The following is a 15,822-nucleotide window of genomic DNA, read 5'->3' as shown; positions in this document are numbered from 1 at the left end:
GTTTGTTTTTGTGACCTTATGTATTCCACTACTCCACCGTAAAGTGTTTATGTATCCTTTTGTAATAATTTTTACTAGTAGGTATAATAACAAAGGGATTTTGTGTATTTGTTGCTTTTTTTAACAGAACAGGGTAATAAATGTTGCAATTCAGAGATATACAGGCTGAAAACGGAAAAATGCACCAAGTTTAAGACAGTTGTAGAGGCATCTATCACTTTTCAAGTGGTGGAAGGTTCAGGAAAGCATTTAGAGGTTTGTGAGACATTCAAAATGGTCCTAGAAGAATCTGGCAATTTAAAAAAGTTTTGTGTATGTTTAAGACAGTTGTAGAGGCCTCTGGAACTTTTTAGAAGATTCTCAATAGCATTTAGAGCTCTCTGAAACTTCTAGAGGCCTCTCTTTTTAATGGTCTACTCTATGTACTGTACTTAAACGTAAGTTTGTGCTTGGTCAAAAAATGCAGCTTTCAGCTTGCTGCTTTTTTTTGACCAATCACAAACAGAGCTGTAATTTCCACTTACCTGTACACTTTTGACTTATCAGTCAAAAATCATGGACGATTTCCAGTTAACGTGTTTGCCTGTTGATTTTGTGGGCAATTCAAAGCCCTCCAAAAAACTAGATGCGTTTTACAAGAAAAAAGCTCAGGAAGAGCAAAAGGTCATTGCAAATTTACATGAGGAACAAGTACTAATTTTCCACAAGTACACTGCGCAATTTCAGGCAACCGCCGAAGAATTGAAGCTAAAGTTGGACAAATTGAAAGGACTAATTAAAAGTGAACTGTACAATTGCACTACTAGCGTCAATCGTGACCATGCAAATTCCATAGACAAGTTCTACTTTACCAAAATCTACAAACGCATTCACGACTACACGCGGCAGCAGAATGATTTGATTGGGGAATTTTACGCTAATTTAGTGAAAACTGAGCGGGATAAGGCAAAAGAGTTTCAAAAAGTATTGAAAAAAAACTTACGAAGATGTAAAAAGCATTTCATACAGACCGCCAAATGAATGTGACGAACTTATCGAACTTGAATTAGAGAAAGTCAACCAAACTATACTGTGCAACGATAGAAACTATGCGGAAATAAAGTTTTCCTTGCAACTGAAATAGAAAACTACAACAAAAACGCTGTAGAAGATTTACAATTTTTGAAAGAGTATTGGATTAAATATATAAGAAGCGAAGCCGATAAATCTGCAAGAGACTTGCAAAACTTATATAACCCGAATATAACATCCCAGTTTCGAGATTTGAATACATTTGGCAAGAAATGAGTGAACGATTGCTCAAAGTGGAATCGCTGGTAAAGACTACAGACTGTCCACTTGATTGGCTGAATAGAATCAGGGAAATTTTGTCCTTGTTAGACCAAAAGGCGCAAAAGCTTATGATTAGCTACAAACGAGCTTCTGTAATGGTGTACAATCGGTTTTTTTGAAGATTTAAAAATCGTGGAGGAAACTTTACGAAACATGCCCACTGTCAACCAGGTTTCTGACACGCAAATTGATATGTACGCTCCAAATCCCACTCAAATTGCTAAAATCTACGATGCTGACCTGGAAAACGGTAAAAACAGGTACCTGTTCTATCTGATATTGTATATGACACACTGATGAGATTACATGTAATTTAGGTTTGGAACGACCTGGTGGACGGTCTGATCAAAAAATGGACAAAATAATTAAATTCATTGAAGCAGCGTCGGTTTTTATGGGGAAGACACTTTCGTCGAACCAAAGTGCTTCAAATTATCATTCTGAGAGATATGGAAAACACCGTGCGTAACAACACCTCTGTGAGCTGTACGAATCAAAACTAAACGTGCTCATCGACACGTTAAGGACAGGAACCCACTAAAGAAAAACTTAACAAAACCTTAGGGGAAGTTAAAGTGGTACTAACCCAAGTAGAAGAGCAATACAATGTGCACCACCAGTCGGAAATTGCTTTACTAAAAAAGTACCAGGAAGCGTTTAACCTACTTTCAGACATTCTTGTTGAGGAGGTGAAAAGATTTCTAGAAGTTTATCCTCCGGATAAGGAGCTAGATCCGAAAATTTGCAGAGCCAGAGCTAGCCAAACGAACATTCTGGCGGATCCCTTGGAAAAGTTAATTCCCAATCAAATGTTTTACTTCAAGTTCCAGATAGGAGCTATCAGCAATTGGCAGTTTGGCTTATGGGAGTCCATTAACAATTATCTGGAAGTTGCTAAAGCGGATGTTCAAGCGGTAATCGATCAATGGATTCAACGACGTCTCGCCAGAGCAGAAGTGCGGAAAAACATTCGACTCTCTTATCACCGTTCTAGAATCAACAAAATTCAAGCGTACATTTACGAGGAACGTCTCGAAGAATTGGACCAGCATCAAAACCGATGGAATGAACATAAAATGGCAGTTCAACGTCGCCTTCCAACTCTAAAAGACGACTTCAAGTACGTCTTTTTTTTAGTATAATTTCTATTTTAATGGTTGTCTTCCAGACTCTATACTGATAAATGGGACTTATTAGTGGAGGAATACAAAAAAGACATTCTTAACCTAACATCTAGATGCGTAAATTCACAAAATTCGTGTGAAGTAGCTTCGATACGTCCAATATTAAAGGCTAGAACTCGCCAAACTGTTCAATTAATCAATTCTCTTGCTGAAGAGTATTTAGAAAATTGTTGCAAATTTGCGGAAGAAGTGAAGGCTAGTCACGTGATATTGTTGCGTAATGTACGGTTCTTTCACGAAGGAGGTAATTTTTCACCCCTGGAAATCAAAAGTTTGGTGAAGGAGATAGAAAATGTTGAAGGACAAATGGGAAAAGGATTGACTAATATAACAAAAGACATTGAGATGAATAAGGTATATAACAGGGTCAAAAAGTACAAATTAAAAATCTGTAAAATTCCTGAGAATCGATTTCCATTAAAAGCTGCTTATTTGACCAATCACAATGGTTTTTTATTTAAGGAAGCACGAATTGGTTTAATAGAAGCCCACAACAGTGACTTATTAAACATACTTCAGGCAGTGCAGCAGGAACACGTGTCATTGAAAACCTACAGAAAAACCGCTCATATCTTCAAAAAGCACTTACAGAAGAAGTGTGCAAGCACCAGTTCCAGTTTCAATCACTTTCTAAAGAGTTTGCAGAATTGAAACTTGACGCTATAGCGAAATGTGGACTATTTATGTACTTCCAGGTATAATCACACATAAAGAACAGAAAATCATTTTTAATAGGAGTTTACAGGCAAGGTTAAGACTTTAACTGACAGTTTTACTGACCAGGCTAAGTACATGGATGTGGCGGTTCCAGTACGCTTATACGCTGACAAATCTTTAACTAACCAATCTGAAGATTTTACAGGAAAATTGTTCAATTTCGATACAAATCAATGGGAGGACACTTACTTCAACAATTTGAATAAGCGCATCTTTGATGTATGGAATCAAACCGTTCAGGACGCTAAAAACTTCTACAAATCTCGTCAGGGTTTTTATTTGGATCAAGCAAAGCTTCCCAGGGATTTTGAACAATTGCTACACTCTATTTACGACACTTACGTACAAATACAAACCCAATGTGAAACTAGAGTTATACGGGACACTAAACAGTTCCTGTCTCTAGCAAATAACTGCTTGCTTTTCTTGGTTAAGTACTTTGACAACTACATGGACGACTACTCTAAAAAGTCCCTAAAACAGTTTGAGCAGTTTTACGAAAGTGACGTGAAACATATAATCCAGAAGGAAAAAGATTGATTTTACGTAACTACGAACAGCTGAAAGCAAAACTGAAACCTTTGTACGGTCATCCAAGTAATAAGAACATTTTAGAGAAATTACAGGTTGAAGCTGAAATAATTCACAGTGATGCCAAAGAGGTTTTCCTTCAATGCAAGCAACCTTATTTAGAAATTTTGGATGAACGTTTTCGGGATGCAGTAACCGAATTTATTGCTTTAAGTGAGACTTTACCAGATTTTTTCAACATAACCAGACTTTTTAAAGAGGTTTTGGAGGATTTGAACGAAAAGCTTGATCAAAAAATTGATCTGCTACGAGTTGCAATCAACACCAACGAAACCCTGCTCGATTGCTGTAAATCCTTTTTAAACGAATTAGCACCTTGCAGCGCCAAACCCTCAGAACTGGTACTCTTGCCGTACAAAGATTTCGATTCACCTTCGCCATTTTTGGTTTCCATTAGCTCGTCAGTGACCAAACAAAGCCCGAAAACTATCGAAAGTTTTGCGTTCAAATCGCGCAGCACCGTGAGTTCGAACACTTTCGGACTGCAAACCGATCCGTTTTTATTGGAACTAAAGGGAAATTACTCGAAATTTTGAACGAAGTTGAAACTGAAAACTTTGAAACTTTTCTTGACACGATGAGAGCCGAATGGTTGTTTGCTGTTCAGAGAGTTCGTGATTTGTACACCCCGAAATACGATGATACCAATAAATAAGCAGTATGATTTTTTTTTGTGTTAGTTTAATTTTAGTTTATAAAGAAAGAAATTAGTCCATAATTATAACTTCATGGAGCAACCGGTGCGTGACGTAAAAATTACGTAACTTGACAGATTATTGCATTATGGTTTTCACAAGTTGCGTCATCGTGATGTCACATTCGCACTGGTTGCACCATAAAACATTTAGAATGCTGATGTTTGAAATTTTCAAATACTTTAAAGATGCCCTTGAATGAAATCTTGTAGCGAATGCAATTTTTGTTTATAAGTGTGTATGTGTTAGTGTTTTCACTTCATTTTTTATTTATTAAATTCATTTTTTTAGGTTGGTCACCAAAAGCCAAACTGAGCCACTGACGATCACATTGTACGACCTTTTGCGTAGCAAAAATGTCACTGTAGGCGAAATCGATACAAATGCACCACTTGCAATGTAACTTTCCAAGATCTACAGCATTTAAAGTGGCACGTGCATCAATCTGACTGTATTTACTGCTGTACGCAGTGTTGCCAACATTTCGACACCAAAGCAAATGTGATTTTGCACGACGGCGTCCACCATACTGATCAGTTGATTTACCAGTGTTCAGACTGTTTTGTGGAGTTTAATAATCGACAACTTTTACAGGATCATCAGGCAACTTGTCGAGCCCAGACAAGCAATGAATCTCTGTTTAGTTCAACTGATGACTGTGATTATACTTGTGGAGCACGTGATGTAATTATTCACGAAAATGTCGTAATTTCGAAACACCCAAAGTGTAACCAACAATGAGAGACCGCACACGTGTCATTGCGGAAAATCATTCCGTCAATTGGGAGCCTTAAACTGTCATTTACGAATTCACACCGGGAAAAAACCGTACACTTGCACCGAATGCGGAAAAGGTTTCCGGCAACAGTCAAATTTAGATTGTCACATAAAAACTCATACAGGGGAAAAACCGTTCGTGTGCAAAACGTGCGGAAAACGGTTCAGGCAAAAATCAAATTTGAATTGTCACGTGAAAATCCATACTGGCGAAAAACCTTACCGTTGTAAGGAATGCGGAAAACAGTTTAGGCAACTAGCCAACCTAAATTTTCACTTAAATATCCATTAGGTGATTAGGGTTTTAGTTATTGCTATACTGTATTATATTAATTTATTTCTTTATAAAAGGGCTTGAAATATAGAAGATTTTTTTTGTTTTAATAGTAGTTTTATTATTTAAGTCCTTAAATTAAAAAATAATACAATGTTGGTATTACTTTCAGATTTAATGATTGGCAATTTTCTTCAATGTCCAAAGCAACTGAATATTGTTTCCTGGACAACCAATAAAATCTGAGTGTGAATGGTTTCAATTCGATGAAGACACACACAAATCGGATGAAAATTCTCTGGTGGAAGATAGTAAAACTAATTACAATTGTGAGAGTTGTAACAAAAGTTTTTCTACAAAAAAATCCAGATATGTGCATTTCAGAGTGCATCACAGCGATGAAAAGTCGCATATTTGCAGCTGTTGCAATAAACGTTTTACTTTTCCGTACGACTTGAAAGTTCACTTGAGGATTCATACGGGCGAGAAACCTTTTCCGTGCACCCAGTGCGGTAAATACTTTTTGACTAAAGGTAGATTGAATAAACATGTAAAAAGTCATACCGAGGAGAGACCCTTCAAATGCGAGCAGTGTGAAAAAACCTTCACTTTACGCCACTCTCTTGCCGAACATTTGAAAACTCACACGGATGAGAAGAAATTTGAGTGCGAAATTTGTAAACGTCGGTTTCATAGACGTGGAAATTTGATCACTCATACCAATGTACATACGAAAAAACATTAAGTCTAATGTGCAGCAAAATTTCAGTGGGTGTATCAGCATTCTAGATTACTGTTAATTTAATTTAGTTACATTCTTGTTAATAAAGGATGTTATATGGGAAGGATATGTGTTTGCGTAAAAAAAGATTGCATTAATAATAATGATGTTTATTAATTAAATGGATTATAATGCATCCACTCAATATGAAATTTGAAACCAAAAAAATAAATAGAACTAAAGTGAAAACAATTTCCAATTACATGTTACTATATTATAATACTGTATTACATACAAGAAATGCACTTCTCTTGAAACTTACAGAAGAGTATTTTTTGATAAACTATATCACGTTCATTAGAGAGAGGTAATGTCAGTAAACAATAGTTTTGTTTAGAATGTGTTAACGCGATCCAATACCGCTCGTCTACCAGACGTAAGATCACAAATTGGCTAGTAAAATAGTGTTTTTTTTTATGGACTTAGAAGGTACTTTCGAGATTAATCAAATACCCGTTCGTTTAACGAATAAATGGGGAAAATCGTCAATCGTTACGATGCGATGGCGCTTAACGATACATCACAGAATAATGAAATAACTTCACTTTGTGCAAGCAAATGTTAGTTTGAATGCACGCAAGTCCGAATACGAGGTACGCTTCTCATTTTTTTTTTTCTCACTTAATTAAGGCCAATGTGAAACCTTAATTTTCTTACTTTATAGTAGGCATAGGAAAATATTTTTTTTTACTTTACCCTGGTTTTTACGAACCAAACTTGACCTACGGGACGCACATTTTTTTTTTCTGCGTGATCCTTGGGAGGAATAAAAATCGTAAATGGTTTACTAAAACGTCAGTTCAGTCTTCACAATCAGAGGAATAAATATCACATTGCTTAAATCGTAAAAAACGTAACGCGCCTCTCGTTTTAATCGGAAACAGTTAATGTTATTATTCTTGGCTACCTTTACTCTCTAAAATATCACAGATGACACCGTGAGCTAATTGCTACTAAACGAACCCAAGGCCCATTTTATTCGGAATGGATGCGCGTAAAAACGGTCCGGTTCATTCGAAAATACGCCCCTGAATTTCCCAGATATCGAGCCAATTTAGCACCACGCTTATAAACGACAAACGAGAGATTAAATACTTAACACTACATATTTACACGACACTAGCAGCCCTAAAGATCCATTTTTCTTTTCAAGACGCGACCTTGCTATTTAACCGTAAATGCTCAGAATATTCAGACTAGACTAAAATTTAGTGACCAGTTTGTAATGTTTTTTTTTTTTTTAGAGTGTAAAAAGGACACAAAAACCCTTCTTTGGTTAAATTTTCACCTGGTCGTCTGCCCTTTTTGCAACATCCACTTTGAAGGATTTTACTGTCACAAACAAAAATTTAGTTTTTTGTATGGATTTTCGGAGAGCGGAAGATTCTATTATTGTTGGTTAGCTAACGTAAGAATTGACGTTTAAATTGTTGTATTATGCAAATATTTTAGAATTTATAGATATTTAAATAAGTCATGATAATGAGCTCATCCACCGTCGATTTGAATTGAGTAACGCATTTTAAAAGTCCTGTAAATTAGCAAAAATAATTTTCTGACATTCCAGACTAAGCTTCTCGATTTAAACTAATATATTAAAACGCAGATTTACGGTATGTGGAATGAGTCAAAAGAGGTTGAACCAGCAGTCTTCCGCTCTTTTCAAACCCATCGGTAATAACACGTATTCGACGGCTGCTGTGGCTCGATTTCTACAAGGAACGGTGAAGCGTAAAGGTTTCAGCCCCAGGCCGGGTTCGATCAGCGAAACGCAAAATTTTGGCACCTAACTTATCTAAAAATACGGCTTAGTGGAGAAAAAAACTGCAAATACTGCACGTATTGTTCCGCGAAAACTAAGTGGGTCATACGTAACTGGGATCCCGGTACGATATTAGCACCGCTTAGTATCAATATAATATTATGTTTCTTTAAATACTATAAAAAGTAGCCGAAACTCCCCTTCTATATGTTTCGTGCATTTCAACGGCATACAGAATGTTAAACTACTATCTAATCACACATTAACTAAACTTCAGTTCAATCCTAGAGTAAATTGAAGATCACACGAAAACTAGATGTAAATTGATATAAAAATTCTATTTTGACTTTGATAACGGTTAAATAAATAATTGAACGCTAATGCCGTTATAACTAGAAATGAACTGAAGTTTTCTACTCTAAGGTAAAATGTTAAAGGTTTACTTTTCTCAAGGAATAAATCAGCTAGAGCGGGGAGCTGGCAATGAGCATCCGCTGCAGCTTCACGAGTCGATACAATCAGAAAAAAACACTGGTGCACTATAATCTAATTGTGAACAGCGCTTTTAATAGAACGAAAACTAGAATTTTATTTAATTTCGAGAAACACCTTTAACGCAAGCGAAAATAACAAAGTGAAGAAGCAAAACAATATAATAATGATTAATCCTAGATGCCGATACAAGGAGTGAATTATTCAACGGGCGGGAAACTGAGATTTCAACGAGCAAATTAAAAAGACCATACCTGATTCGCCCGGAAAAACAACAACACAGATTTACTGTTGCACGGCGGCTGTAGGTGGCGCTGCGTACTGTGCCGGGTACGCTGAATATCCCACCGTTCCAGCGGGGTACTGCCCGAATGGGGCCGCTTGATTTTGTTGGTATGCGCATAAATTAGCCGCGCCGGTCAATCCGCGACTTTGGAAGAATTTGTTACTGATGATTGATTCCAGGCCGTTGGGTACTCCCGAATTTGACGGCGTTTGCACCATGTAAGCTGGATTGTTGCCCGCCATGTATGACGCTGACTGCATCGGGTTCTGGTACTGTTGACGTTGGTTGTAACGCTGATTGTAGTTTCTTTGGTTACCCTGACCTACAGTTACAATATGCTCATATTTTTTGTAGATTTCTCTATTTTAGGGAACAATGTTCCTACTACACCCTCCGGGGTTAGTGGCAGTGACATAACAATGGTAGCATATGTAAACTAGCGATGGGATCGTGAAAACTTATGTCAATTGTCAAATGAAGAGGATTTTTTTTAAATATCATTTGTTAACAGCTTGAGTTGGTGATTTTAACTATTTTTTAACACCAATTGCGAATTCTGGTAATATTTGAACTTTGACAGTTCAAATTTGCCGTTTCGCAACATTTTTTCAGTTCAAAACAGCATTAGTTGGGGTATTACTGCTTTAATAATTTTAAAACAAATTTTTTTCCAATTTAGGTCTGTTTGCAGAGGCAATCCCTGACTGGTTTCTAACTCAGAAACAGTAAATGTCACGTGACTATAACGTTTTCTGACTTGAGGCTAATGGATGTATCTATTTCTCTAATTACTAGTTGGAGATCCTCTCTACGAACAGACCTATTGACGTCCCAGACCATTTGCAAGTTCAAAACTGTATCAGAGTCACATGACTGTGGTTACTGTTTTTTAAACAGCAATTTTTTTGTCCTGTTGACGACAAAATTTTGAATGCCCCAGGTACATATTCAATTTATTCATGCAAACAAATGCACCCAGTGTTTTCATATCCCCAATGTAAACTATACAGTGCGTTTTTTTTAACGCGCAACATAGGATTTCACGTGTTAAATTTTGAAGCCCATGTTAGACCATGTTATTTTGGAACTACAAGTATAAAACTTGACGGGTGGCTGTTTCGTACCCTGAAGCTTAAGTAAGTTTACCAATTCGGCCTAAAAGTGTTAAAAAGCTTGCAAAAAATCATCTTTTTTCGAAAAGGTTTTATCGTTTCATACTCCCTGTATGCATTGTTGTTTTTGATACTGGCACGGCAGGTAGCAGGTAAAATTTGGCGTAGAAAGTAAAACAGGGTGATCATTAACTTTATATCAAGAAAGTTAAGAACAAAAGAAGTATTTTTATAAGTGAATTGTTCAAAGTGACCTCCGTTTGAAGCCAAACAGTATATTCCAAACAATCATAAAATGCCCTTTTGACGTTCAAAAGATGTCGGGTCGTGATGCAGTCAAAATATGTCACTTTACCTGCTACCTGCCCTGCCAGTATAAAAACAACAAGGAACAACAATGCATACAGGGAGTAGGGAACGATAAAATCTTTTCGAAAAAAAAATGATTTTTTTTCCAGTTTTTAATCACTTTTTAGACCAAATTGGTAGACTTACTTAAGCTTCAGGGTACTAAAGACACACCCGTCAAGTTATAGACTTGCAGTTCCAAAATAAAATGGTCTAACATGGGCTTAAAAATTTAACACGTCAAATCCTATGTTGCGCGTTAAAAAAAACGCACTGTAGAATGTTTTCTACGTGAATATTATACATTTTGAGTAGCTCGGTTATTTGAGGAGTTGAAACAGGAAAGTTGTAGAAAATTTTATACTCTATAAGATTGTATTAAGGTGTTTTTGCATTTAAAACCCTCTTTAAGGAGCTACAAGTCCTGTAGCGTACAATTTCATCCTCTATAAGATTGGACTTGGTGAGTGATTTCAAAAATTGTCATGTGACCTGGACAACCTCAAAATGACAGTTGCAATTTAAAAAACTGTCACGTGAACTAAAAAAATCAAACAGGCAGTTAACTCAACAAAAATTGTTACGTGACTTGTACTAATTTTTGTGTGGCTTAACCACCAAAAAATATCAAAGAAAATCCTGGGAACTAATCTAAGACATAAGTGCCTGACACTGCCACTTGCCCTAGTTGTTTGGAACACTAAAAATGTTGAAACATCGTATCAAATTGACCTGAATTGATACTAAGTCAATTTAAAAATGAAATGTTTCGTTTGATTTCCCACAATTCCGACACCCAACTAGACACCAAATAACTTCCAGTTGAGCTCTAATATGTGGACAAAGTTTGAACTAAGAAAAGAGGGAATACTCACTGTAATTGTTTCTTGGTTGTCCATTCATTGGACCTTGGCCATACAGGGGCGGACTGTAGTTTTGTTGGTAGACTTGACCGTTCTGATATTGGGGATTCTGGTACTGGTTGAAACCGCCATTGTTGTATCGGGGTTTTTGCTGGAACTCCCTGTTCTGAAGCCCGTTCTTGTTGCCGCCATTTTGTTGCGCGTTACCGTAGAATTCCATTCCGTTAAAACCGGTCGGCGATCGTTTTTGCCATCCCCGATTTCCGTTGTTGGAATTAGGTGAAGAGTTGTCCTGCGATTACAAGAAACACTGTATTTGATAGTCAAACGTGGATAAACTGGACCTCTCATAATGAAAGTAGGTGAAATGGCGTGTCACACACAGTTAGGCGACCCAAAATGACCAGGTTAGTGAAGACGATCACGAAAAACATTGACCTACTTACATTAAAATAGAAACTGTCTCTAAAATCACCGTTATTAACCTTTTTCCTCTGGTTCCAACGGTTACGACCGGTCTGTACGTTTCTAGAATTTTGCGCCAACTCTTGTAGTTGAGGACTGACAGTTTGGCCGGCCTCTTCTAACACGGAAACCAGATCTTTGGCCTGGCGTTGATTATTTGATGTGAAGAATGTGTAAGCTGTGCCGATTTGCTGGCATCGACCCGTTCGACCTACACCGCAAATAAATCACAGAAACTTTTAAAATATTCGAAAATGATCAAAAGTGTCTTAGAAATTGCCGAAATGTTTAAGAACTTTAGCAAAGGTTTTAAAGCTCATTGGAATATTCTATAGGATTTAAAAGCTGCTTTGTAAGCTTACAGAATGTTTTTAAAGCTTTTTAGCGCTTCTTCAGCTCCAACACGTTTATAGACCGTTTTGAAGCTTACAAACGTGTTTTCAAAGTCTTGAAATATTCCAGAAAGCTTAAGAGAGTCTTGAAATTGTCCCAGAATGTTTTAAGACGCTTACAGTAAGGTTTTAAAGCTTTTCGTCTTTTTTATGGTTTTTTAAAGTTTTAGAAAAGTTACAAAGCTTTTATAATGTCTCTTAAAGCTTACAGATCGATTTTTAGAATATTACAAAGAGCTTCAAAGTCTCCAAGCAGTAAGAACAGTTTTCCAAGCTCTTGGAATATTCCAGAAAGCTTAAGAGTGTCATAGAATTGTACCAGAATGTTTTAAGATGCTTACAGTAGGGTTTCAAAACTCTTTAACCTTACTGAAGGTTTTTAAAGTTTATTGCGCCTTCTCGGGGCTTTTTTTGAAGCTTTACAAATGTAAAAAGCTTTTATAATGTCTTTTGAAGCTTACAGAAGGTTTATGAAGCTCTTAGAATATTCTACAAGTCTTAAGACGTGTCTGAGAAGCTACTGGAGTATTTTAAAAACAACACTGATTAAGTAGGCAACCTATCTAGTAAAAAATAAATAAAATACAATGTAGAAACTTTCACATTTCACTTCAGCATTGACAAAAGCTAAAGTAATAAAATGCCAATGTTTCCTGTAATTTACCACAATTCCGACACCCAATCAGATAACGTTAACCACTCTAATTGGGCTCTAATATGTGGATATATCATTATTAAGGTTACTTACCGATACGGTGAACGTAGTCTTCGCTAGAGTTGGGGTAATCATAGTTAATCACGTATTTGACGTCTTCAACGTCAAGACCACGTGCAGCAACGTCAGTGGCTACCAAAATTGAGAATTTCCCCGTTCTGAACTCGTTCAAAACATAGTCGCGTTCCGGTTGGGACTTGTCACCGTGGATTGAAATGGCGGCAAAGCCTAAAGAAAAACGATTAGAAAAAATACAACACCACACGGGCATTTCAAGCTGCTTACCTGCGGACTTAATAGCTTTAGTGATGTCATCCACTTTCTTCTTGGTCTCCACAAAAACGATGATTTTATTGTTGCGATCTGAAGCGATTTGCTTTAAAAGGCCGTTCAATTTTTCTTCTTTTTCCGGTTCTTCGCACACATCGACCACTTGCTTGATATTGTGATTGGCTGACAGAGACAGACCGCCAATGTTGACCTGAAACTTACACTCAAACCAAAAATTTCTTAAGCTTATCAAGAAAACGTACTTGAACGTAATCAACCAGGAATTCCTCAGCCAAGGCCTGCACTTGTTTAGGCCACGTGGCGGACCACATCAACACCTGTCTGTCAGGGCGAATTTGTTTGATAATCTTTCTAATTTGTGGCTCAAAACCCATATCCAACATCCGGTCGGCTTCGTCCAATACCAGGTAAGTACACCTAGCCAAATTGGTTGTACCTTTTTCCAGGAAATCAATCAATCTACCAGGCGTTGCTATCACAATTTCCACTCCTCTTTCCAAATCTCTAGCTTGAGGTCCTTTCGGTGAGCCCCCAAAGATACACGTGTTTCGTATCATTGTATTTGAACCAAATTCGTGTGCAACTTTTTGAATTTGTTGTGCTAGTTCTCTGATTGGAAGAAGAAAATGTTAAATTTGCAAAAAATATGTAAAATCAATAAGTCGAACCTGGTTGGAGCAAGAATCAATGCAATTGGTCCTTCCCCTCTCTGAGGTCTTTGTTGACTATTAATATGAACAGTGGCAGGTAACATGTATGCTAACGTTTTGCCTGATCCTGTTTGTGCAATACCTGAATAGGACAAAAACAACAACAATTCAAAGAATGGTTTAATTATAAGAGTATATGCGTACTAACCCACTAAATCGCGTCCACTTAATACAATAGGCCAGCCCTGTGCTTGAATAGCGGTAGGATCATCAAATCCCTGACCCATTAAAACTTGCATAATATAATCCGGAAAACTGCTCTCTTCAAAATTGAAATTCGGGTAAGGTACATTGTCGCCCTGTACAATAATATCTTTCACTTCCCGATACTTTTCAATATCTTCATCTGTTCGGTTTTTTGCGTTGGCGTGGGGTACGTAAAAATCTTTTTTAAAGGGCACCAATTCGCCGTCTTGCCATTCAGGCGGTGTACCGTTTTCGTCGCATTTTTGTTGTTGATCCGACTGGCGGTTATTGTAATTCTGATAGTTGTTAAAAGTGCGATTGTTGAATTTTCTATTGTTGAACTGTCTCATATTGGGACCGCCAAAGTCTTGTACGGGGGCGATTGCGTGAGGAGGACCATTCCAATAATTCGATTGCTTTCCGTATTGTTCGTTGCGTTCCGGCCTTGACCTATACCATACAGATTTCAATTCCAAATAGTGATGGTTGATTTATATACAAAAATTTAGGAAAATTGCCCACATTAGATATTATACCAGTTACTGACTGCAATTGGCAAAAACAGTTTATCTAGAACCTGATTCTTGATGGTAATAGAACAATTGATAAACAATTAGGCAGTATTTGTTAACCCTCTTCTATTGAGTAGTTCTACTGGTATTTTATATGAGAAATTGAAAGGCCAAATTATGTCAGCCTAAAAAAAACAAAGAGGGCCAGTTTGCCAGGTAGTTTAGTAGCATCACCAAATTAAGTCAGTAGGACAAAATTCAAGACTATTATGTACAAAAATAGTAAAAAGTCACAAATCCTACAGTTCTTTAATTAGGCAACCATATGCACATGGTATTATTAAAACCAAGAGGTATAAAATATTGCAGTTAAAAGAAACTTGTATAATTATTTTAACGTTTTGTCTTTAACACTTTGTATTAACAATATTCTCAAAATTTTCAACACAATTTCAGAAAATCCAATTGAATTGCCTTACCAAATAGTGAGATTGAGAATTCTAGCATGACTTACATTACTAAAAATTGTAATAATTGAGTGAACTAATAAAGGAAAATTTAAGGTGTGGTTCTAAAAAATCAATTCTCCATCACCCCAGCCTTTATGTGTAGTAAAAAGAACATAAATTGATAATGTCATAGTTTTACGTTTGTATTACGCAGAAATCGATTTCTGCACAAGAAATCAAGGGTAAAACCGTACATTTCCAAATTTCTACTTACATTTGTGAATTATGAAACACGTTATTGTATTGCATTTTGCAGTGTGGAATATGTCAGCAAATTCTTTCCAAATGGCCGCTTAGTTCAATCTGAAAGGGACCCAAAAAACGACAAATTACTTGACAAGTTCGCAGTTGGTTGTGTCAAATTAATGCGACACTTACGCTACAGACTTTGATTTACGCTAATTCGTATAGTTTTATACGTGCAAAAAGCTTTATTACGTTAAAACGAGAAAATAATTTCCACTCACCTTGCTCCAACCAGATCAGCCACCAACAAACGTTTAAACGTTTTCATTTTTCGCGCATGTTTTTACGCAGGCGCTTGCCAACTTGTCAATCTGCAGAGAGGAGACTGGCGCAACGTTGCCAGCTCAGTGTAATATTCCTAACCACACTCTCTTGGAACTTGAAACAAATGAACACGTGGTTTTTAAAACGGTTGCATTTAGCACTTTAACGACTGTTTAGGTGATTTTCTTCTAAGTTTTTTTAGTCATAGAAGTTCTTCTATTCTTATATTCCCCAATTTAGGAGTTTTACCACTATTGTAGTTTGTTAAATTTGACAACGTGATCGATCAATAAACAGTGCGAAACGGATGTTACGCCA

The 15,822-nt window shown here is 36.8% G+C and overlaps 2 protein-coding genes and 1 pseudogene across 7 annotated transcripts; 2 read left to right on the top strand and 1 right to left on the bottom strand.

The window, feature by feature from the left end:
- Positions 1-125: 125 nt before the first annotated feature.
- LOC145734377 (uncharacterized) lies at positions 126-4,494 on the top strand (annotated as a pseudogene). The gene is made up of 5 exons (XR_014179419.1): positions 126-1,623; positions 1,713-2,452; positions 2,501-2,870; positions 2,979-3,164; positions 3,252-4,494. The product of XR_014179419.1 is annotated as an uncharacterized LOC145734377 (transcript).
- A 743-nt stretch (positions 4,495-5,237) lies between these two features.
- Positions 5,238-7,606, top strand: LOC145734376 (uncharacterized; the record flags this gene model as incomplete). The annotated part of the gene is made up of 2 exons (XM_081987656.1): positions 5,238-5,585; positions 5,791-7,606. Coding segments are annotated over 2 exons (873 nt in total), but the record flags the coding sequence as incomplete, so codon positions are not given.
- LOC145734917 (uncharacterized) lies at positions 6,446-15,600 on the bottom strand. 5 transcript variants are annotated; one of them, XM_081988581.1, is made up of 10 exons: positions 15,462-15,600; positions 15,209-15,297; positions 13,936-14,423; positions 13,746-13,869; positions 13,320-13,686; positions 13,072-13,267; positions 12,820-13,014; positions 11,661-11,890; positions 11,227-11,506; positions 6,446-9,213 (listed from the first exon to the last, which is right to left on the bottom strand). In XM_081988581.1, the coding sequence occupies exons 2-10, from the start codon at positions 15,241-15,243 to the stop codon at positions 8,891-8,893; spliced, it is 2,238 nt and encodes a 745-aa protein (XP_081844707.1). In that variant the 5' UTR covers positions 15,244-15,297; positions 15,462-15,600; the 3' UTR covers positions 6,446-8,890. The 5 variants fall into 5 exon arrangements, with proteins under 5 accessions (XP_081844707.1, XP_081844709.1, XP_081844711.1 ...); XM_081988583.1 differs by having other exon boundaries at positions 13,936-14,417; XM_081988585.1 differs by having other exon boundaries at positions 11,700-11,890; positions 15,462-15,599.
- Positions 15,601-15,822: the final 222 nt, after the last annotated feature.

This window comes from Ips typographus, linkage group LG10 (assembly GCF_016097725.1).
Source record: "Ips typographus isolate SLU linkage group LG10, UJ_Ityp_2.0, whole genome shotgun sequence".
Classification (NCBI taxonomy): Eukaryota; Metazoa; Arthropoda; class Insecta; order Coleoptera; family Curculionidae; genus Ips; species Ips typographus.
This window is presented reverse-complemented; position numbering and strand designations above follow the sequence as displayed.

Coding starts and splice junctions, on each gene's coding strand:
- LOC145734917 (XM_081988581.1), bottom strand. CDS start 15,243: ATGCAATACAATAACGTGTTTCATAATTCACAAAT. Junction 11,891..12,819: donor AGACTACGTTCACCGTATCG/GTAAGTAACCTT, acceptor TTTGCGGTGTAG/GTCGAACGGGTCGATGCCAG. Junction 9,214..11,226: donor ACAACCAAGAAACAATTACA/GTGAGTATTCCC, acceptor TTGTAACTGTAG/GTCAGGGTAACCAAAGAAAC.